The 22,909-nt window shown below is 38.1% G+C and overlaps 1 protein-coding gene across 1 annotated transcript in view; it reads right to left on the bottom strand.

The window, feature by feature from the left end:
- LOC108779338 (uncharacterized) overlaps window positions 1-22,909 on the bottom strand; it is a 99,805-nt gene that overhangs the window by 13,060 nt on the left and 63,836 nt on the right. Inside the window, 5 exon segments of the mRNA XM_018546733.1 lie at window positions 123-281; window positions 431-599; window positions 835-2,091; window positions 3,126-3,499; window positions 5,358-5,673. Coding sequence (XP_018402235.1) covers window positions 123-281; window positions 431-599; window positions 835-2,091; window positions 3,126-3,499; window positions 5,358-5,618 — 2,220 coding nt within the window. The 5' untranslated portion in view covers window positions 5,619-5,673.

The following is a 22,909-nucleotide window of genomic DNA, read 5'->3' as shown; positions in this document are numbered from 1 at the left end:
CTCTCTCTCTCTCTCTCTCTCTCTTTCTCTCTGCATATTTTACAATTCTTCAATTCTATTCACAGTTTTTGCGAACTATTTACTACTAACTGTCAAGATATTCTAATTCCTTGCGCACTTACCGGAATTTCCTCGCTCGCTGTGCTCATGGTTGGGCCAGGTGCTTCTAAAGCCGACAATAATCTCCACGCTGCTGATGGTGAAAATCGCGGAATTTCCAGCTGTTTTTTGGGTAACGTAGGTCGCAATTTTAATGAAATGTCCTCGATTCCGCTTTTCCCCTAAAAATTGCATTTATTCGGTATATTAAAAAAAAATTTTTTTTTTTTTTTTTTTTTTTTTTTAATAAAGAAAGACACTAAACGACGATCTTGTAATTTTATTTAGGTATAGAACATTTATAGTAAAATAAGAGAAACATGTTACTCACATCATCCGTGTAGTCATGACATTCGATTGATCCATTGATCTCTCTGGTCTGCAACCTGGATTGGATTTGCTCCATGTGTTGGTCCACGCAATTCCGGGACTCATTCGATAATGCTTCGTCCATGCCGAAGTAGAAGGTCTTCGGAGCAGATTTCTCCGGCAATGGTAATCTAGAGAAACAGTACCAAGAACATATCATATTTACGTGATGATTACGAATGAATGCGTTAAATTAGTTATCGCTCATTCGTCGTCAGTGGAAAACTAATTGCGTGCATACACGCATCCGCGCGCACGCACGAGACTGATAAGGAAAATAACTACCGGAATCGCTTAATGCACGCGTACACATCTGCGACTCGCGAGTGAGAGATAAATTGATCCGGGATGCAAGAGCAAACTTACACGTGCCAATTTTTCTCGCGGACGACTTCCTTAGCTTCTGGTTTTCTCGCGAGCTTCTCTTTGGATTTTGCATCTTTCTTCTCCGCCGTGGCGGGAACAGGTTCGCAGGACCATCTCTTTTCATCCGGCGCGCCATCAGTATTCCTAACGTCGCTCTTCCGCCATCTACGATCGGGATCTCTCTCTTTCTCTCTCTCTTTAGCCTCGCTCGTTCGCTCAGGCGTGCTTTCCCTCCCGGAGCCCTGCCCGCGAGGATCTGTGACCCTGATGTAAGGTCTCACCGGACTCTCCGATCTAGTTCTACCCGAGTCCGTTGTATTTTCATACTTCCTGCTCTTGACGACACTCTTGGCTCGTTGATAATCCTCAAGAAGTTCTCTTCGGTGCTTCTCCGACGAAAACCTTTCTCCGGAGGAATGCCCCATTGCATCCAGGCGATCTTTTATATTTTTCCGAAGAGGTTCTTTCGGGTGCATTGCAGAGAGTTCATTGAACATCGTTGATTTTTCGACGAGTCGTCTCTTTCCGCCTGATACAGCCTCCGCTTGCCTCTCCTCCAAGTAGTCCTTAGTCCTCCCGGGTTCGCGGGCATTTTCTTTACGCTCATCATATATACGCTCATTATGCTTATTTTCGGATCGATTACAACGATCGGTCAGTCGCCTCTCCTCGACGATTCTGTCTTCGATCACACGTTCCTCAGGACAATTCTCCTCGTTCCTCGCTGATCGTTTTTCCGGCCTTTTCACTTCCTCAATCTTGGACTCTTTCGTGCAACGATCAATGTCGCTATTACGCTCCAAGTTCATCGACTCCACGGAGGACCTGCCGCCGCAGTTGAGCTTGTTGCGCACCTTCCTGGCCACCTGCATCAACTCCGCTTGGAACTCCGGACTGCTCATGCTCCTCTGCAGCGTATTCTTGCCGTTAAAGATGCGTGAACGTCTATGTTCGTCCCGGCACCAGCGATCCTGATGAAGATGATTACTCTGATCCCGCCAGACGAGCCTATTCTCTTTATTGGCAGCGCGTCCGTCTTCACCTCGCCACCGTCGCTCGTTGTCTAACCCGCTGCCACCGTTCTCACAGCGTTCTGTGACAACATGAGTCTGCGACGACGAGGAAGAAGAGAGCCAGTTGACCTGCGCTCTCTTCGTCTCCGCTCGCGTCTTGAAGAGGCGCGACCGCCTCGGTGGCGGTTGAATCTCTTCTTCACCGCGACAACCATTCGGTCGCATCTGGCCGGATTCATTATATCTAGAGATAACATTCCTATATCGAAAAATAAAAGTTTTAGACTAGCATCAATATAAAAAAAATTAATTTTCTATTAATATAATTTAAATACATAGAAAGAACGACTTTGCTGAAGTATATAAATAGTTTAATATACATACATCTGAAAATCATCTTATTTACTATTAACAGGGTTGACAAAGATGTTTTTCTTTTTTAAAAATAAAATGTTTTTTTTAAACGTGTTATTGATGCTTCAAATATACTTTAAATAGTATCGTAAAAAAACACATTTAAAACATATTAAAATCATAGATTATTTTAGACTGTTTTTTTTACTAATCCTGAAGAGAAAGACATGCCCGTTGCTTTATTACATTTTTCTAGATGTGTTACATTAATTTATTATGTTTTTCTTAGTGTAGTATATTTATATTGTCAATCATTATGTAATCTTTATGTAATTTTTAGCAATATTATTGATAAATTAATACAAAATATTATTGATGAAGGCTTTGTGCAGCTCGAACTCAAAACATTTGAATTTAATTATTAAATGTAAATTTTCACGTTTTTAAATAAACATTATATATTCAATGCCTTATATTGTTTTATTTTATTTTATTATTTGCTGCGGGACATTACCGTAAGCTCAAGCTATTAACTTTATTTTACTGAATTATCAAAATAATTATGTAGAACTCCCAAAGTGATTTTTAAAATGTCAAAATTTTTTGCATTACTCTCATCATGCTTCAGTTTCTTATACATAATTATTTTGCTGATCCCAAATTATATATATCTTCAAATTTATATCTACCTAAATTTTTAGATACTTTAGCAAAATTGTTCTTTTCGTGTAGTCGATAAAGAGAAATCGCAATTAGCAAAATTTTTATCGATATTATATATATTTCCGGTAATAAATTATCAATCTCTTAAGAGAAAGAATGTCTACAGAGGTATTATTAATTCAAATGGAACCTTTGGGATTACAGGCTTGTAAATTAAATAATGATAACTCGAGACAAAAACGCAATACTCCGTATTCGTACCTGTAAGAATCCGGAGATGATCCGTCAACGACGCCGTTCGTCGGCGGCGCCGGTGCCTTGTATTTCTTCTTGCCCCTGTACCGGCTCTCTCGTTCTCTACACTCTCGCTCGGGATAATGCCCGCTTCCGCAATGCCGGTGCTCCATCGCGTGCTGATGTTGCTGCTGTTGCTTCCCGTTGCAACGCACCGCCTCTCGCGCCATCGGCGAGTACCGCAGATCGGGCTCGCTGCCGAATCTTTTGAGCTCCTGCATCTCGTTCTCCATGCAACATCTCGACCCATTCCCGTAATAGCAGCAATGATGCTCGATCTTGCGGCTGCGTGACGCGCCGATGTTCGATGCCGAAGTGCTGCGGCTACGAAATATTCCCTGCTGGAAAACGAGGGGGCAGAGCTTTAAGGATATATGTGTCACAATTCAAAGCATTACCACAAATATCACAGATTGTTCTATTATTATGTTAGAATATCTGTGCAAATTTCAATACATTTCTTATATGGTTTAAAGATTATTTAATATTTTTGTTAACGTTTTGATCTTTATGTAAAATCGCGCTTTGTAATATTTATTTGCAAATTTATTGGTATTTCTAACTGATGTGAACCAGGACATCCTTAAATCCTGACTTGAATCTCTGATCTACTTTGCATTGTTTAACTATACGAATTTACGACAATCTAGATCTCAACCGCTTTGAATGCGCGAACTGGGAATGAACAAAATATAATATTTACGTCTGTCTCATAATAAAAGTTCTAATTAGTAATTATATGTATAATGGGTTAAGAGAATATTTTTATCTCTTATAAGTATTACATAAAGGTAGAACGGTAAAGTATTACGTTTATTCTTAGTATACTGTTGATTTACGTACGCGACTTCCTTCTGATGCGTGTAATAAGAGCGCTATAGAGAATAGAAGCACCGTGACAAAGCGAGGCGGATGAGAAACCGTCGTCTCTGTGCGATCGTCGGCACAAAGCCTTCGATGAAGGCCGTGTGATACATTTAGCGAATTCGCGGTAAAAAGGCACTCTATAGAATAATCTTAACCGGGTTACGACACATGGCGCCCAGCCAAAAGACGAATTCATGGATGCGCATTATCCGACATGAGAATTCTACATAGATAATGGAAATACGCGTCTGCGGAGACAGAAAAAGGATTGGTCAGACACGAAATCAGGAAATTAAACTATTCGGCAAACCGAAATAAAAGAGCAGAGAAAATATTAGGTTGTTCGGAAAAATCGTTTCAATTTTCTAGCTCAAAATTATTATATATATATATATATATATATAACTTCGTTAAAAGTAAACAAAATTTAAATTTCAAAAAAGTTTTAAAGCTTAAAATCTCCACTTTCGAAAGATTACTATATTTTTTGAGTTTGGTAATTTTTACATATAAAAAACTACGAGCTGAAAAGATGAAAAATTTTGGTGATAGTTATAAGAATAAAAATATTTTTTATTTCTCATTTTCTTATGAACACTTCTAGTTGTCCGATCACTGTGGAGGGGCATTTATTGCTCCGGAATATCACACTCTTCGAATCGAAGCGGTTTGTATCACGTGCATATCTTTTTGTGGAGGCGTTCCGATGAAGCAGGCACTCCGTTCTCGAAGTGAATTGAAAACAAAAGTGATAATATGTCTCGTGTTAAACGCGAGGAAAATTTTATTTATCCTTGGTGCTTTGGTTTATCCCAAACGAAATGATTATCATAAATCAGACATAACGTCATATTGAGCAAAAATCGGCATGATTGAATTTCATGAACAACATATCATCTAATTTAGTATTACTATCTCTGTCTTTATCCGCCACACTGAGATAAATGTTTTGGTGCATAGAACCATTTATTTTGTTGATACATGTGACTAGAGCGTTTTCTTATCTTTTCATTTAGTTAAAAAATTTGGTTATTCCAAATTTTAATTAGAACACAATTATTTTTACATGAAAAAGTAAAAAGTTTTCTAACGTTAGTTACAGCAAAATAGTTATACATATCAAACATTTCTCAAACTGCTATTGTTAGCAACAAAAATGAAATATCACAATCGCATGAGAATCTGTGGTGTCTGGTAATACAAATTTCTGCGCACCCGCTGATGGTGCATGCAACTACAACGGATCGTGTGGCGGCTCGCATTTTGCGGCACACGGGGAGCATGGTACGCCACGTCATCAGCGCGACTCGAAAAGCCGCCGCGAATCCTTACCTTATTAAGGTCGTGCGGAAGCGTGAGGGCCGGCGGCCTGCGGCCACTTATGGTTCCCCCGTTGTGAATGATGCTTCCATTATTGGTGGCGCGTAGCCGCTGATTGGGCGGCTCCGGCAGGACCTTGTGTCCTGTCGGCTGCTGAGGATGATGCCTCCCCAGCTCCCGGGGGAAAGACTGTGTCCACCCGCGTCCAGCAATCTCCTGCGTTGGCCCGTTGGACGCGCAATATTGATGAGAGCTGCTGCCGTTGTTGCCCATTTCTATGCCGACCTGGCGTCTCTATGGTGTGCACGATTCGCCATTCATCTTGCATCTGGAAGGATCAGAAAGCGGGACCAATTATCTAACATGTTTGCCTGAAATCCTATTGAGAGATACTGTGGGATCTAATTGGATCCGTAAAGCTGAATGAGTGCCATAAATCCGTAAATTTTTATGAGAGCAATAAGAATTATGCTGTTTCTAAAGCATAATATGACTTTCAGAAAGATAAGCTAATCAGCTAGACAGATCAAACAGTTCGCAGGAAGTTTATAAGTATAAAAGCACAATGAATTCTATCACTATATTTCTTACGCAATGTAAGGATTAGCAATATATTAATTAAATTGAAATAATAAGAATAAAAACGTAGAAAAGTAATAATTAATTACATACTAATTGAAATATACATAAAATATTACATAATGAGATAATGATTCTAACGAAAACAAACAAATAAATTATAATGTGCAGGGGGATAAAAAGAAATAAGACAAAACATAAATGAATGCAAATGTTGATACAGTTATGAGCCAGGTTTAAATACTGTGTAAAACGATTGACCAATTAAGAGGATTAATTTACAAACCAGTTCCAATTTCCCTTAAACCATTTGCGTCAAAAGTACGCTTTCGCATACCAATTCGTTGTCGCTTTGCATAAGACGATTAAGGATTTTAATTAAACGTTAATGAGAGTGATCAATTTACAAATATTATATGTTGCAGAATCCGCCCCTTAAATACTCTTCAATACTACACTTTTGCATAACTCGCCATATTTTAACGCCTAGTATACATCTAATTAATATTTTTTCCGTAAAAAGTACATTTTACGAGCCAACTTCATCCGTGATAATCTCTCCTCACTAAAAAAAACCCCTATAAATACATAGTATAGAGAAGAGTTGCATTTTCTTCTCTCTAGCGAGATAAGATGAAGAAAGAGCGCGAGAGAGAGAGAGAGAGAGAGAGAGAGAGTAGAGAGAGAGAGAGAGAGAGAGAGAGAGAGAGAGAGAGAGAGAGAGAGAGAATATCGTATAAAATGTCATTAATTTCATGTACTAGTTCATATAATTCCTCCGTTTATATTATAATAAAAAAAAAATGCTGTTGCTTAATAACATCTCCTATCTGATAAAGGACGGCGATTCGCGAGACCATTGATGAACGAAGAATGTACGTAGCTTCGGGAAGTAAGAGGGAGAGGGCGGAAAAAGAGGAGAGTAAACGCACACGCGAGTTGACCGAACGATCCGAACGAGCAGACCGATTATCTTACAGTTAGACGTGGCTTAACCTCGTGTCAGTCGTGTCGGGATGAAGGAGAGAAAGAGAAGGAGAGACCATACGGAAGAGAGAGAGGATGGTCTGGGATGCGTCTTTCTAAAGTAAGTTCTTCCATTCACCACCGGTACAAGAGCAGGTGCCCCAACCTGCACACGCGACCCGTCCGTGTCGATCGACCGGTAGTACCGCTAGCCCGGGTTGAGTAAGAGCGATGCGAAAAGCGCCGGAGAAAAGTCGACGTCGTTAAGGTAAATGGCGCAAGACGAGTAAGGCAGTCCCTGTTAATGCATCTCGTATTCAACTGCGTGGAAACGACACGGCGCGTGGAAAACTGGTTTTCCCATGCGCCTCTTCTTCTGACTCGCGCTCTCGCTCTCTTTCTCTTTCTTTCCGCAATTCGTTCTAGCAGATCGAATCGAAAATAAAGCATCAGGATCGAATCGTCGCTCGCGCACGACGCCGACTTAATATTCGCGAAAAATTCGCGAGGTGAATGAGCGAAATTACGCTCGCGATTGCTCTCAAGAGGCGGATAATACTGACATCGATATCCGGCGTACGAAAGGCGACGATCTGAAATACAGGTTTCCTGCGGTGAAAAGCTTGTATTATAGTTAAGATGAATCGGATTGATCGATAAACCGCGAAGTGCAAATGATGGCTTAGATATTCTTCGATAGTTTAGGCTTAGATATTGTTGTGCGAATGCACAGTACGTGCATTCTGTGCATTTTCTGAAATAGGAAGGCCCGACTTCAACACGTTTCACTTCCGCAAGCAGCGGCGAAACAACGGGGACCAGATTGATCAATATCGTATAGTCGGATCAAAGAATAAAAAAGACACTGCGCGATTCTCACAGTTTCACTTCCGACAATGTGCACTCGGAAATTCACGCAGCTTACAACTATTTAAATGTGAATACGTACGTGCGGAATTTTACCGTAAATGGTAATAAACGCATAACGGAATATTAATTGCGCCTAATGCGAAACAATTCTGTGACAATATTTGCAGTGTCACGATCTTTTAAATGATTAATTATGTAATTCATAATTGATTTTGTATACATGAATATAAAACACATAAAAATATGTTGCACTGGAAAAAGTATCCTGGCCGTAACGATAAGTACAAATAAAACAAATTCTAATCATTTGAATCAAATTCTTGGATTATCTCGACTGTTAAATTTATAATTTCAAATTTTATTCACAATTTAACTTATTTTTAATTATTTCTACTCTTATTTAAAATAAATTAATTTAACTGAAGAAAACGTATTAAACTTAACTCACAAATCTCGTTTATTATTTATTAAGTATATATACGTTAATATGGATGTTGCTTAGAAACTAATTACGGAAATGGATTTGCATTATGACTCACATGCAAGTTATTAAAAATAAAAATAGTAAAATGTTCGTTTTTAATTCAAGGGATTGAGTCACCAGTGCTTCTTTAATATTCAATAGTGTAGAATGTGTTAATAGTGTCTGATTTATACCTTTCTAGTAAAATCTACCGGAATTCCAATTAACGAACCGAAACTTTTTCCAATATACACGTAAACTATAATAGAAGTCTAATCGAATCTAAAAATATAATAATTGGAGGCTTTATGAATATATCACGTGACAGCTAACTACGTGTATGTAACTTTTTCTTAGTTACCATTTTTATTGCAAAGCACAATTGTATACGGGGAAAAATCCTGACAACACCCGAAGACATCTTGCTATTCGTTTGGCGTCATCGGCGTCGATTCTCCAGTGGATTCGCGCGCGATTGTCGTGCCGCGGCGAGAGGATTCTTCGGGGCACAAAGTGGCAAGTGATGCATGACGGATGGCGGCGGTTATGATAACTCGAGCGTAGGGTACCCGCGGGGAGAAGACGAAGGAGGAGAGAAGGGAGCATCATCGAGAGGAAAAGGAGAAGGACGAAGCAGAAGGAGGTGGTGGTGGAGGAGGAGGAAGAGAAGGAGCGCAGGGGGCGACGAAGCGCGAAGGAACCCAGGCAGTGAGAACCGGGGAGCGGGAAGGCAGGGGAGAGGAGGACGTTTGCCCCCTCGCGATGATCATCGCCGAGAGTCATCGAACTTGGAAGGATAGGAAGAACGATTCTCCGTCTGCCGTCTTCTCGTTCACGATAGCTCGGCGCGAGCAAGCTAGGATGTAGGATAGCAAGGCAAGCGAGCGAGGCAGCTGCACAGCCCTGGCTATCTGGAGGAACTCGAATCGCGAACCCGGACCGTATTCCCGGGCGATATACATACGCCCACGTGTCGCGATTGTCGGCACAAATCATGCGCTTCCTGCTGCACGCGCCATGCAAAAAGCGTGCCTAGCCGACAATTCCGATCCAATCGGATCGAGCGCGTCGCGCTGGGTAGTTCGTATCTTTCGAGCGGGTCGCGCTGGGTAGTTCGTATCTTCTTTTTTTTTTTTTTTTTTCCTTTTCCGCGTTTGTTCGTGACGCTTGGAAACGAGAGATGATGCGTGTCTCTGCCGCTCCCTCTCTCTTTTTTTTCGCGCGATTCACGCAATGCCCGGAGTTCTCTTCAAACCAACGAAAGAATCGGAAGCAGAACCGCGCTGGCAACCTGTTATTAGAGATTGGCTCCGGTATTTCGCAACGAAAGTATCATTCGCTGCATCAGCGTGTTTAGACTGAGATTCAAATCCACACGCGAGAGATAAAGTTCGGGAGCTTGCTAGATTGGAAATGGATACCAAGGCGCGCGAGAGCCATTATTACGTTTCTGGATTCACGAAATGAAAGAGCGCGTATCTTCTGTTTCAATAGCAACGTTTCATTCCGTATTATAGCCCGTCTTTCATATATGTATTTCACTTTGTATAACCGCGCATTTCATCTTCCGACAACGTTTACTTAATGCTAATAATCTGTTCAATGCTCGGGTATAATTTTCCCTGGCTAAAAGTTATAACGTAGCAACTGAACGTAGGTGGCATGTGACTTGCCGTAGAACGTCTCCAGGATTGCACAGAATCGTCTTAGGAAAACGATGCAATAGTTGACTAAAATTACTTAGAAAAGAATAGAATCACTCATGCCCGTTTCTATCGATGTGCAATCTTGATTTAAATTATTTTTCATCTTGTTCTGACGTCCCTGTATAATTATATCGTGTACAATAATACATATGTATTAGGGCAAGAAAACATCGTATATAAACGTCAATAGTATGACTGAAACTATAATAGTTTTTCGTTAAAGTAACAAGTAAACGTTTCTACAGAACGAGATTGAAGTTTCAAAGTCAGATAGAACCGTCTCACTTAAACCGGTGTAACCGTGTGTTCCGTCATCCGTAGAACAGTGTGTCCACCCTGTATAACCGCGTGCCCGGTCTTCCGACAGGAACGTTCTACCTTGTAGAACCATGGCGGCTTCGCGGACGCTCGTAAAGAACAAAATGCCAATCCAATTTCCCGGAAGGTCTCACTCAGGCGAGTCTCCCTATCTCTCTTTTCCTCTCGTGTTCTCCATCTTCTCCTCGATCGGTTAAGGAGCCAAGCTCTTCCTTTACTCGGGGATCTCGCGGGGAGACATTCCGCCACGCGAGAACGCCCGCTGGAATTTAACCGTTGCGCCCTCGGGCTCGGGAGGGACAACCGGTACTGACTGTAGTGTGTGCGAAACAACGAGAGCTTACCCCGGTAATAAAAGCCGGTCTAAATATCTCAAACGCGCCGTCGGGAGATCTCGTTGAACGGCGTACTACGTTCCACCGGATAATCGACGATGTTGGATCAACGTGTTGGCTTCGTAGTTGCGAGGCGCGCTACCATAATGCACATGCCAATTTTGAACATTCAGGTATAGACTAGAAAATAATACGTGGTAGCCAATAATAGTCTACAAGACTTCAGACTACCTAAATCATCACGGAATGTAACAACTCGGAGATTATTCTTACTGCATTGTAATTATTATTTATCTCCAGGTTTGCCATATATGGAACAGCAAGCGTGTATTTACACAGGAAAGAAAGTCTTGTTGCATTAATTGAAATTCTGATAGATTCAACTAGAAAAGTATAAATTAAACTTATATAGTTAAATCTATCAAACATTCTAGTGAAGACAACTAGAATTTTAATTACAATAACCAGAATTCATCTTTTTTATGCTTTTCATATAAGTATACAATCAAAACTTTGTTTCCAGTGTATATATTCTGTGAAAGTTCACGGGAAAATTTAGATTGGATGATTCAGTAAAACTATTGCTTGCTGCGCGAGTTCAACATCCATAATTAAAAAGATTTAGTGGTTTAACAAAGAAATTATGTCTACAAGCAATTTTGTCAATATGCTAATTCAGTTAATTAATCTTTTGCTACAATAAAAACTGCTAAATAAGTTTTCTTTAGTATAGCAAAAGTATGCGCTATTTCAGCTAGCATATTTTGTTAAAAATTCTATATATTCAATTGACCTATATGTTGGATTGATTTTCATAGAAAATTATTTTTATATCTGTATTAACGAATTTACCGTGCTATTACAACCAATACGAATATTATAAATCGCTAATTTTATTCAGTTGTACAACTTTGCTTTAACATAGAAAACTAGCTGTCCACATATTGCAACTTTTGATTTGCTGAGTTAGTGAAGTTTTTAGTCACTTTAATAAATCTTTTTGCTTAGGAAAGAGAAAAATAATAAAATTACAAAACAATGTTTTCTGTAAGATAAAAAAAAAACTGTCAAGCTACCTGTTTCTTATCCAAGCGCATTGCTCAAATCTTGAAAACGCGAAAAACTTACGTAATGTTCCGCGTAGTACAGCACCCGCGTGCGTTTCGTATCTGGATTCATTGCTGATATTGATTTCATGAGCGATAGCGACGGCGGAACACTATCTTTTCGAAGAAGACAAGGTGCCGGCGAAAAATCGCGATATTCGCCGTTCGCGGTGGGAAACAACGTGTGTACCCATGGGGACCCTACTGTCTGAATCCACACACAATGGTGTGTTCTAACTTTCACATTTTGCTCGAAAGTAATAACGTTACGACGCGCCGCGCCGCCGCCGCCGTGGAAATCCTACGGCGCGCCGTAACCACGACCGGTCGCGGCGCAACCTGCAACCCGCGTGCAGATATTATCTCACCCCCGATGTACCATATATCAGCGTGAGCGAGTGAGCGAGCTGCGCGTCCCCGCCGCCCGGCTAGATCCGCGGTTCGATCGCGGTAATAATGATCGGATGGAACGCACAATGGGCGCGCAGGGGGTACGGGTGGAAACGCTATTGCCTCGCACCGAGCCGCGGCAAGTCGACTTTAGACTCGGCTGTGACCCTTGACCCGCGTGCGCACCCCCTCGATATACCAAGCATCGAAACCGGTATACGACCATCCCTCGGTTTACACCAACGGAGCGAGCTTTTTCGGTTCGCAGAATCCACAGCGCAAATTATATATGGACGAAAAGATTTACGTATGAATTCCTGCACGGTAAATATTCAGCTTGCCGATTTTTCATTTTGAAAATAAAGCTCTATTGATTGATAGGCGAGTGTAATAGCGATTGCATTTAGGTTTATATATTTTATTGGAAATGTTTAACCCTCGATTATATGTATAGCAACTCATTTGGATCTGAAGCGAAAGTTTTTATACATGGCTGTACTTTGAAGGTTCTGAATTATGGGTAAAAAACTTTGAGCCTTTCTCGCTTACAGTATTTCAAATAAGATGCTTCAGAACTTAAGTGTAATTCGAGGAGTAATTTTCATAATTGTACTTTTTTAGATTTTTTGGAGTTCACTCTTAGATATATTCAAGGAGCGATGGTAATCCAATCTCTTGAGTTAAATAACATTTTGTTGTTATTGACTTTTATGTGTGTCCAAATGTAAATCAATCTATTTTTGTGGTCAGTTTCAAAGTAAACAACATCCATTAATGTGTGCATTTAGTAAATAATAAACTAAATTTAAGTCAAGTTTAATACATTTTGTTGAACTCCATTGAGAAAAATTATTGAATATCCGGCGACCTATAAAAGCGATTAAGAATAACTCAAACTGGGTATACAATTTGACATTATAAATTTAATAATATAGTTAAGAATTAATAACATTTCCACATTTATTCGCGACAGGTAATTTTTCATAATCTTAATCCATAAATATTGTAAGTTTTGACGAAGTTAAATACAACACGTGAGGTATAATAAAATTTGTCATCGTTTCTTCTAACAGTAGAGTGCAGAAATCCCCGTATTGCGGCATCCTAATGCACTGTCACACTTGCTTAAAGTGTTAATTGCGCGGTCACGACGGGAGCAACGAATTTCCTAACGAAACGCCGCACTTTCGTGCCGCAAGGCTAATTTTCCTCCGCGAGCATTAACGAGTCTTGCGTTCGCGCTCGCTCGCTCTTCCGTGACTCCTGTTGAACGAGGAGCGAGTTCGCGGGCGCGAAACACGAGATGAGCGGGTCTAACTCACACAGGCTGACTTTTCGTACTCCCTGCCGTACGTATCACGGTGCGGTAGATAGCAAACGGCTCTTGTAACTCTCGTCGAGATAAATGCAGATTGTGCGAGTAGGTATACGTCTAGGCCTGTCTCGCAACTCTTGCTTAATTGACGCTGAGATCCTTCGGATGCCGTTCCCTCTCCTCTCGCGATTTCCTTGTCGGGAGAAGCGGAGGAGGAAGCCGAGGCCGTGCTGAGGGTAAAGCAAGAAAGAAAACGTGGGGTGAAACAAGGATAAGGCAAGAAAGACTCAGAGAGAGAGAGAGAGAGAGAGAGAGAGAAAGGAGGAAAGAAAGGAAGTAGGAAAGGAAGGAGGAAAGGGAGAAAGAGAGAGGAATGTGGGGTGAGAGAAGGGACGAGTTATTAAGCGGGCATAGGTGCGCGAGTAATATATCGCACGTGGTTATAGCTACTGAATCGGTATATCGAGCAGTACTTTAGCTCATTAAAGAGCGCGGCGGCACGGCTGCCCGCCGTCGACTTCTCGGGAGCTTTAATTAATCAGGAATCGTAACGTTAGACCATCTGTCGGCGATAAGGCGCACAGGTGCCGTATACGCGCGTTCGCGATCGCGATCATCGTACCGGCGTAATGCGTACGTGATTACAGAGTGCGCCGGCCAAATAGGCGCAAAAGGCATCCGGTAATTACGGAGCCTGAAGTATCTTCGGAAACGAAGATCGAGCGGTGCCGAAGAGGACGAGGTTGGAACTGAAAAGGGGGGAAAAAAGGACAAAGAAGAAATCTGACAAACGTGTAATATCGTTGTACTCTAAAGTATTTGACACCATATTATTAAATTCATAATGTCAAATTATATCCTATTTGAATTATTTTTAACCATTTCTATAATTCGCTGCAACTATTTTCTATCCAATATGTCGTTAATTTGACTCAAATGGATCGTTAACGATTTAACTCAAAAGACTGTATTAAATTTAAGTCAAATTTAATACACTTTCTTGAGTTGAATTGTTTAAATCGATTGATATTATACCTAATAAGTAGGAACAGCAACCTATTATAAAAACGATTAAAAATATCTCAAATTGAATGTAATTTGACATTATGAATTTAATAGTGCATTAATATAAACAATGTTTACTTTAAAATTAACCATAGAAATGGATTGATTTACGTTTTAACATAGATGGAAATTAAAAACGGAAATGTTATTCAATTCAAGGGATTGAGTTTTGTTGTTCTTTTAATATTTAACAGGGTACGAAACCCCGAGAGGAAACGATAAAAATCGAAGGTGGCGTCGTCAAGAATGTATTATCTGGAAATTTCTCTCCACATTCTATTCATTTGATTTTAAGATTAAGAATCTTCAGAAATTTTATTTCATAATCGTGTTTTCAATTCGAAGATTCCGATCTTTCAACGCTTCTCACGTCCGCTAAATCTCGTCGCGTCGACTTTTCTCCCGGTAGGACGACGTCGACACGTCCCGCATACATTTGCGCTCGAGATGCGCGGGATCGCGTCCACCACCTGATTAATCGTTCAAGCGTAACTTTGTCATCGTGTTCTACGAGTCGTAACGCAAACGACGACGGCCAACCTAGGGCCGCTCTCGCGCATCCGCGGAACGCTCTCCGGGATCGTTTAATTACTGGCAGCGGCGTGTTTGCATGCGAAATGCGTGTCTACGCATCCTGGACTAGTAATTGCCCCTTTACGTGTCACGAGCCGGGAGGAGGACGACGTCGTGACTGGCCGCCGTAGGTGCCGCCTCCGGTAACGTCGATCCTTCCGGCCCGGCCGTCCGGCGGGCGTATTTATATCGTACGTTTAATGCATGCAAACGACCGAGGATATATGAAAAAATGCCTTTCCGCCCGTTAACGTAATTCGCCCGTAATCCCGTGGCATCTCCTGCCCTCTCCCCGCTTGCTACACTGCCTCCTGCAGTGACGAAAATGGGCCTGAAGAAATAGGGACTATGAGAAACGGAAATACAGATTTCTTGGTCTGTTGGTTTATCTCTTGTAAGAAATAATGGAATTCGACTGGAAAAAGTGCAGCTGTAAGATTCTTTAATATGACTGATTCTTGTCCTTAATTCCTCGCTGAATCTAAGTGTATATATAATCATTAAATCATCCTGATAGAAATTTCATGCACTTTCCGAGCAGTTACTCTGAACAGTTATATTAACTCTGTCTAGTAACAAAAAGTAAAACTACTTACGATCCCAATCAAGAAGTAAGGCTTTGTCTGTAGTTATAATATTTCATTCGCTTTGCGTATTCCAAAGATGTGCAACATCTAAACCTATTTACTAGTCAAAAATAGAGCAACAAGTAGATTATGGAGTATTTTAACTATAAATAATAATCTACTAAACCATAACTGAACAAATACCTATATAAGTTGCACATATTTTTATTATAGAAACTGCTTTAGTTATTGAATAAAATACTTATCAAATTCTCTCTTATCTATTTTCTATAGAATATTATTATTACAACTAATGAGAATATACAGATAATACTTTACATTGAGAGAAAAAATGGTTGCAATTACTATAATTTAACTGAAATGTACAAGCATCTTTGGACAACTATAAATTTATAATTGTTTTAACTTTACAAATATAGTCTATGCTTGAAAAGCTTCAATTTTTCATAAATATATTATTATTACCACATAAACAGTAAGTGAATTTTAAAAAATGGTTATATTCATCAAAATTGCGATTGCATTTACTGAATAAAAATTTTCATAATTTATAATATAACTTTTGTTTTAGAGAGAACTATATATGTAAGGTATTATCATAAAATGGAGCTTTTTATCATAATTATTTTAGCATAAATTTATAATCATAAATACCAAACACTTTTTTCTCAGTATAGACAATAACTGGAAGAATGTCTAGGAAAACTGTACACATTTCTACCAAGGTATATTAAATCATATTAAAGAATCTACAGTTGCAAAATTGCTTTTTCTAAAAGCGCAATCATTGCTTTAATCAAAATTTTTATCGATAAACTTATTATTAGTATGTGTGATTCACTCGTATCAATGGTCATGTTCAGCAGAAAAAAAACACAATTAGCTGCACACAACTAGTATAAAATTTTTTAAATATGAATAATTCTTTTCTTCAGTTGTTCACTAAATCTAGATATATAAATTAATCATATTAGAATCATACTACGGTTGCTTTTTTGCTGAAAAGCAGTCAATGAGAACTTTTCTGAGAAATTTGAAATATAGTAGTGGGATATATATACATATAGAGAGTAAATGTTTTTGTAAATTTAAAGATTAAATTTAAAGATCTTTTTCAAAGGAAGTCAACCGCTTTCTAAATTACATATTATAATCTTGAATCGGTGGTTTCGATCAAAGTCACCGATTTTCATCGATCAAACGTTTACAAGAACGAGATATCGCAGTCGAAGTTGTTTCGAATTTAATTAATCGCGCTAAAATGAAGCGGAGTCGCATCGCATTTGAACCGGTGTGTGTCAGGGAGCGAGATAAAGGCATGAGAAAAGAAAAGGAAAAAAACGAAGAGAAGAGATTCGTCGGGTGGATTCAGGTCGCGGGACCCGTGCGAAAAAGAAAGTCCTTCTCGAGGAACGTATCGAGATCGACTCGGTGAGAGTGGAACCCTGCAGGAATCATTGCACCCATCTCCCTGCCGAGTGTTCGATGACCGAAATTTACACGGTGTACAGGTACACAGAAGCCGCCGAATTCACGTGCCTTTGATCGAAAGTAGGTGGGTTCGGCACAACGCTGCAGGCACATTCCGTCGTTGTCGCGCCGTAGAAAGTTGCGGCGGCAATCGATCCAGACGGGAACGTCTTGTCGCGCGATTCGGCATGCTGCCTGCGACTCTTACTCATAATAATCACCCGTGATTGTTTAAACACCGCAACAACTCTGCTCATTAATTTCCTCGACGGAGACAAAGTTCTTATATACGTAGAGAATTTGAGAGAATTAATTAATTACAAAATTATCTAATTAATCTAAGAAGAAAAGAGATTGCAAAATAAAATGTCAGTAAGCATCAAAATATTGTCTTTCAATTATTTTTAAGTAAATCTTACGTTAAGAAAATTTTAAACCAGAGCTATATATTAAGAGTCCTAACATTTGAAAGGAAATGTCAAATAAATGCCTGTGTACCATAAAATTGAGCCTATAAAAAATTTATCTTGAAATCACGAAAGAAGCTGTTGTTACGAACTAACGGTGAAAAAAGTGGTTCGACAGCATGACAGTTATCGAGCATCGATAGGCGAGGTATAGACGAGTGCCGGAAGTGTAATTAAAAGCAGCGTGTTTAAAATGGGAACGAAGGGACGGCATCAATTATCGAGTGTACATTTTAACGACTAACGATAAGCGGCACGGAAGAAGCAGCTTGTCGTCTCCTTACGCCAATTAAAATAGATCGTTTGAATGCAAAATTCCGATGCATGCGAGCGAGTGTTATGTCGCTCACAATTCTTCAATAGAAAAAACCAACAACAGATGAGACCGCAAATAAATTCAAATCGTTATACATATCGACATACATTAGCAGATATCGACACCATTCAAGCATTTCCGACATTTCTTCGGAATTAAATTATAATTCGAAGGACGTATAGAAAGAATGTATTGCTGGAATAAAAAATTAGCTAGATACAAATCTGAAAATAATTTTGTTAAACTATTAAAATAATTATGTAGGACACTCAAGAATGAACGTTGCCAAAAATGTTGACATTCTACACTGAAAAAGATATTACATTAATAGCAGTACTTTAATTGAAAATAATCTTGTTAATTTTATATAATATTAAAATTAAAAAATTTTATTAAAACAAAAGCATAACATAGTTTCACTAATAATGTTGAATTAACAAAATTATTTTTAATAACAAAAATATTAAATTAATGTTGTTGATAACATTTTTTCAGTATAGCAATCATCTTGACCATCTTAATAATTATTATATTTTGATAGTCCAACAAAATTATTTTTAGACATGTATATGTAGCTGTATTTTGAGACATTTAGCTTAGATATTTCAGTAAAACTATCCGCACGCGATAAGCGACGATTCCGCTTTCGCGAGATATTTAGGTAATCGAGAGATCCGAGTATTAAGTTCTTAAGTAAGAGATCAGACATCGTTCTAAATGGCAAATCAATCAAAAGTTGTCTGAACGATTTTAATTGAAAATCTCTAAATCCGAGTGAAAAGTTCATCCGAAAGTTCAATAAGATTGGTTTGTTTAAATTCCTCATACTTCGTACGTTTCCTGATCGACAACTTTCTATATGTTATATTATGACATCAACATATTGCGATTCGTTGCGTGCTTCAATCCGTTGTCGAATCAGGACGTTCAATGACGCGTATAAATATCAACGATCAACCGAAACGGTATTATCGACGTGAATGTAAAATAAATTTCTCCCACTGACGAGATCATCATAAGCACATACTTGTACTGCATGTTGCAAACATGCGATTAGAAATCTCTCAGGTAAAATCCGATTGACACACGAACATAATGATATTTCTGGAACATTTCCTAACGCTGTACTTACGATGCACGCACGCTTATTTCAAATTTAAATGTAAAAAGATTCGCAATCTTGAACATTAAAAATTTCGACATAAGAAAATACTGTATGAACGAAATGTCGCTATACAGTTAATTTACTATACTGTTGATTACAAATTATTTGATAGAACTAGTATAACAAGAATATAAGTCTTGTGATACTAGTTCTGTCAAATAATTTGCAATCAAGTTTAATAGTAAGTTAACGACATGTTTGGCTCGTACGGTATTTTGTTTATGTCGAAACTTTTAATGTTTAAGATTACGGACTTATGAATATCTGATTATTTCTATTAAACCAGTACATACGTTGTTATAATCAGCGTATCCAGGAATATATAATGTAATTAAACCGTAATTGAAACGCGAGTATCTATTACGTTTCTCCGAGGATTACGCCTAGGATAATAAAATCTAATCAGTGATACATGTGCGAATCGAAACGCACAGATATTATAGACCGGGCTATAACTGGAGCGTGAATGGAACATGACCATCTCTATGATGAGTCAACCCTCTGAGTTTCACGTCAGGCGTCACGCAAGGAAAATCTTGTGACGCATCCGTTAGGAAACATGTTAGAAATATCATCGTTCCACCTGTAAGCCGCCAAGTTTAAGCGATCGTGTTTTATTGCGTTCCGAGCGTGCCGATAGCCGCGATCAAATCGACATGATCACTCGCTCTCATCGTAATCACGATGAGAACGCTCAAGCAGTTCTACGACAATTAACTCCAAAGACTAAATAGCGCTATACTTTTCAATCAAGAGAGATGAAGAATTTTTTAGTATCAATGGTGAACATTACTCTAATAAAGATTCCATAAATGTAAGATTAACTCTAATCTCACAATCAGTTTAATCTTTTTCTATTTCGAAGAATGAAAAGAAGTACTATAAGTTGAGAATCAAAATTGAAGTTAATCTTATATTTGGAATTGGGCATAAGTATTATTTTGTAATTTCAGCAATACATATAATAATATAATCAAATAACATAAATGTTTTAATTATTATTTAAATAGAGCATGATCAAAAAATTGTAATGACAAAAAAGATTCTATATTCAAATAAATTTGTTATGATTAGCAGTTTATTTTTTACTGTTTTGACGATTGTTCTTTAACATAAAATTAGTAAAAATATAAAAATATTTTTGCTTAACGTATCTTATATAATTACGATATATTGCTAATAATTTTAAAATTACTAACTATTCTAAAAAAAAAAAAAAACACTACTTTCTTATCGGGGGTTAATTTCGCCAAGCGTGGCTTCAAGAGATCTTAACGTGTATATTGCGGCCTTAATGAACGTTCGCACGATAGCAGGTCGTAATATTAATAATCATGCGTGTCGATAGCGCCAGTCACCGCGGGAGAAATCGGGGTCAGATGGAATCAATTAAATAATTCTTCAATTAATTTTTAATCGCATGATTTCACTTCCTCGAGATAACGTCGTCGTTCCTGGTGTCCACGTCGATAACAGAGGCAACATAATCCGATCATATTATAAATTAAATGGACATATCTTTCACGGAAATTAAAACTGATATAATTTTTTATTTATTTATGATTCTTATATAAATTCTAATTCCGATAGATTGTAACATTCGTAAAAAAATTTAGCAACAAAAACGAACCGCAGACAATTAAATTACATTAATTATGTTTTTACTTATTGCACTAATTATATTATCTTTACACTCATCAGACTCTGAATATATCGAAATTATATCTACTGAGATTATATACTGACTTTCTCGAACAAGCTTTCAGCAAGAGGAAAAGATGTTACGACATCAACCGCCGGAACTGCCCGATGAATCGTGGTCATTCTTCCGTCTCTTTTTCTCACTGAAAGACTATCGCTCCTATATGTTCAACGATAATAACAGTGCTCACAGATAGGACGATTACATAACGGAAGTAAAAAGTAATCAAATGGTAGTTAGATGTCAGAATTTTTTCTATTCAAAAAAGATGATTTTCGAAATTAAAAAGATCCTCGTGAAAAGTGAGACAATCACCATTATCTCGTATATAATTATTTAAATGAATATAATTATTTTAATAATTGTACGAGATAATATCATGTAATTATTTATATACAAATATATAGTAAGTATATATAAGATTATCACTATCGAAACTACGAAAAATATATGTAAATAATTTATTACTATCATTCTAAAGTTGTGCAAACCGAGACGTACATTATTCTGAAAGAAAATATAATTTCGAGCGTAAAGATTATCTATATAGATGTAATTCCAATACACGGTAATAGAATTCTGGATTAATGTCCATTTCTACTGTGAAATAGATTAACGTAATTATTCTTCACCTTTCTCTAATTCTTATGCCTATTTTTATCGATGTGGATTAACTTTAATATTGATTTAATTTACTTTTTATCTTTTTCTAGTTCTAAGAATTAGAAAAGAAAGTACATTAAACCGAGATTGAAATTAATAATCTACCTTGGTAGAAATATACATTAGAACAAGAAAAGATAAAGCAAGTTAAATCAGCAAGGTTAAAACTAATATATTGGACATAAAAAATTGTAATTATTCCAATCAATAATGTCGCGAACGATGCTAAAGACAGAACAAGAACAAACATATTTTTCTAAAGATCAACGTGTTTGAGAACCTCTGCTCCGAAGGGCGCTTGACATCCCTTTCGCTTTACGAGCGACAACGGCATACTACAGATTTTTAGATAACGTTCACGGTTACGCACCGACGAACAAAGGATCGTCCCGCGTTCATTTTTGTCGCACGTCTTGCACGGAGATTCGTGTGACGAAACGTATGTAGCATAATTTCATTGCATAACACACCGACTTCCCGCCTCGCACTTGCCTTGTACTGGCGTTTTTCGAGGTCAGATGATTTTACTTTCTTCGCGGCTACGATCTTAAAAGAGACTTTTACATCTTCATAATCGCGCGATTGCGGAGGTGTTGATTTATCAAATATTCGTCTTACGGGCGTAGTAGTTTGCGAAACTTATGCTAATCAGCGTCATTTGCGTCCTATGTTCATCATTAAATTACAATACAATTCGGAGCATGAATATAAATGTACATGTTAAATTCATAATGTCCAAGTATACCCAATTTGAGTTATTTTTAATCTTTTGTGTAATAGGTTGTTGTTTTCCTACCCATTATATCATTAATTTAATTAAAACAATCGAGTTAGACAATTCAACTCAAGAAAATGCAACACTTAAATTTAACTTACTTTATTGTTTACTGTATACGTGTGTTAATATTAGTGTTGATGTTTAAAACTAACTACAAAATATGGATTAATTTACATTTTGACACATACAGAAGTAAAAAATTACAAAATATTCACGATAGAAATTAAATAGGCTACGGGTCTAAATTAGGATGTGAGATGCTATTTAATATAAACAAAATATAAAATACCAAAATTACAAACGTTTCTACCCTCATCGGGTCATCATCAGTGTAAACATAAGACGAATATTTGATAAAAATGTTATTTAACTCAAGGGAGAGATTGAGTTGCCATTGCTTTTTTACATTTAACAGTGGGATGGAAAGAATATATGAGATACCATGTGTATTAAATAATATGATATTTTCGGCAATAAGCATGTCGTGCACGTACGCCACTCGCGACTTAACTCGCATTCAAAAGTTGTTGTTGATCACTATCAATGCTGGTTGTAGGTAGCCAAGGCTACGACTTGGAATTGCCTACGCGAGAACGTCGCCTACGCGTGAAGCGCGTAAATGAAGCGAGCATTCCACCGAATCGGCCACGGTGGCTTACCTCCACACAAATGTATAGCAACATATTATACATAAATATTGTGTATTATTGAATTTAATATGTTTTGTCAA

This window comes from Cyphomyrmex costatus, unplaced genomic scaffold, assembly GCF_001594065.2.
Source record: "Cyphomyrmex costatus isolate MS0001 unplaced genomic scaffold, Ccosl1.0 scaffold583, whole genome shotgun sequence".
Taxonomy (NCBI): Eukaryota; Metazoa; Arthropoda; class Insecta; order Hymenoptera; family Formicidae; genus Cyphomyrmex; species Cyphomyrmex costatus.
Note: the sequence above shows the minus strand (reverse complement) of the source record. Positions and strands in the feature narration are given on the sequence as shown.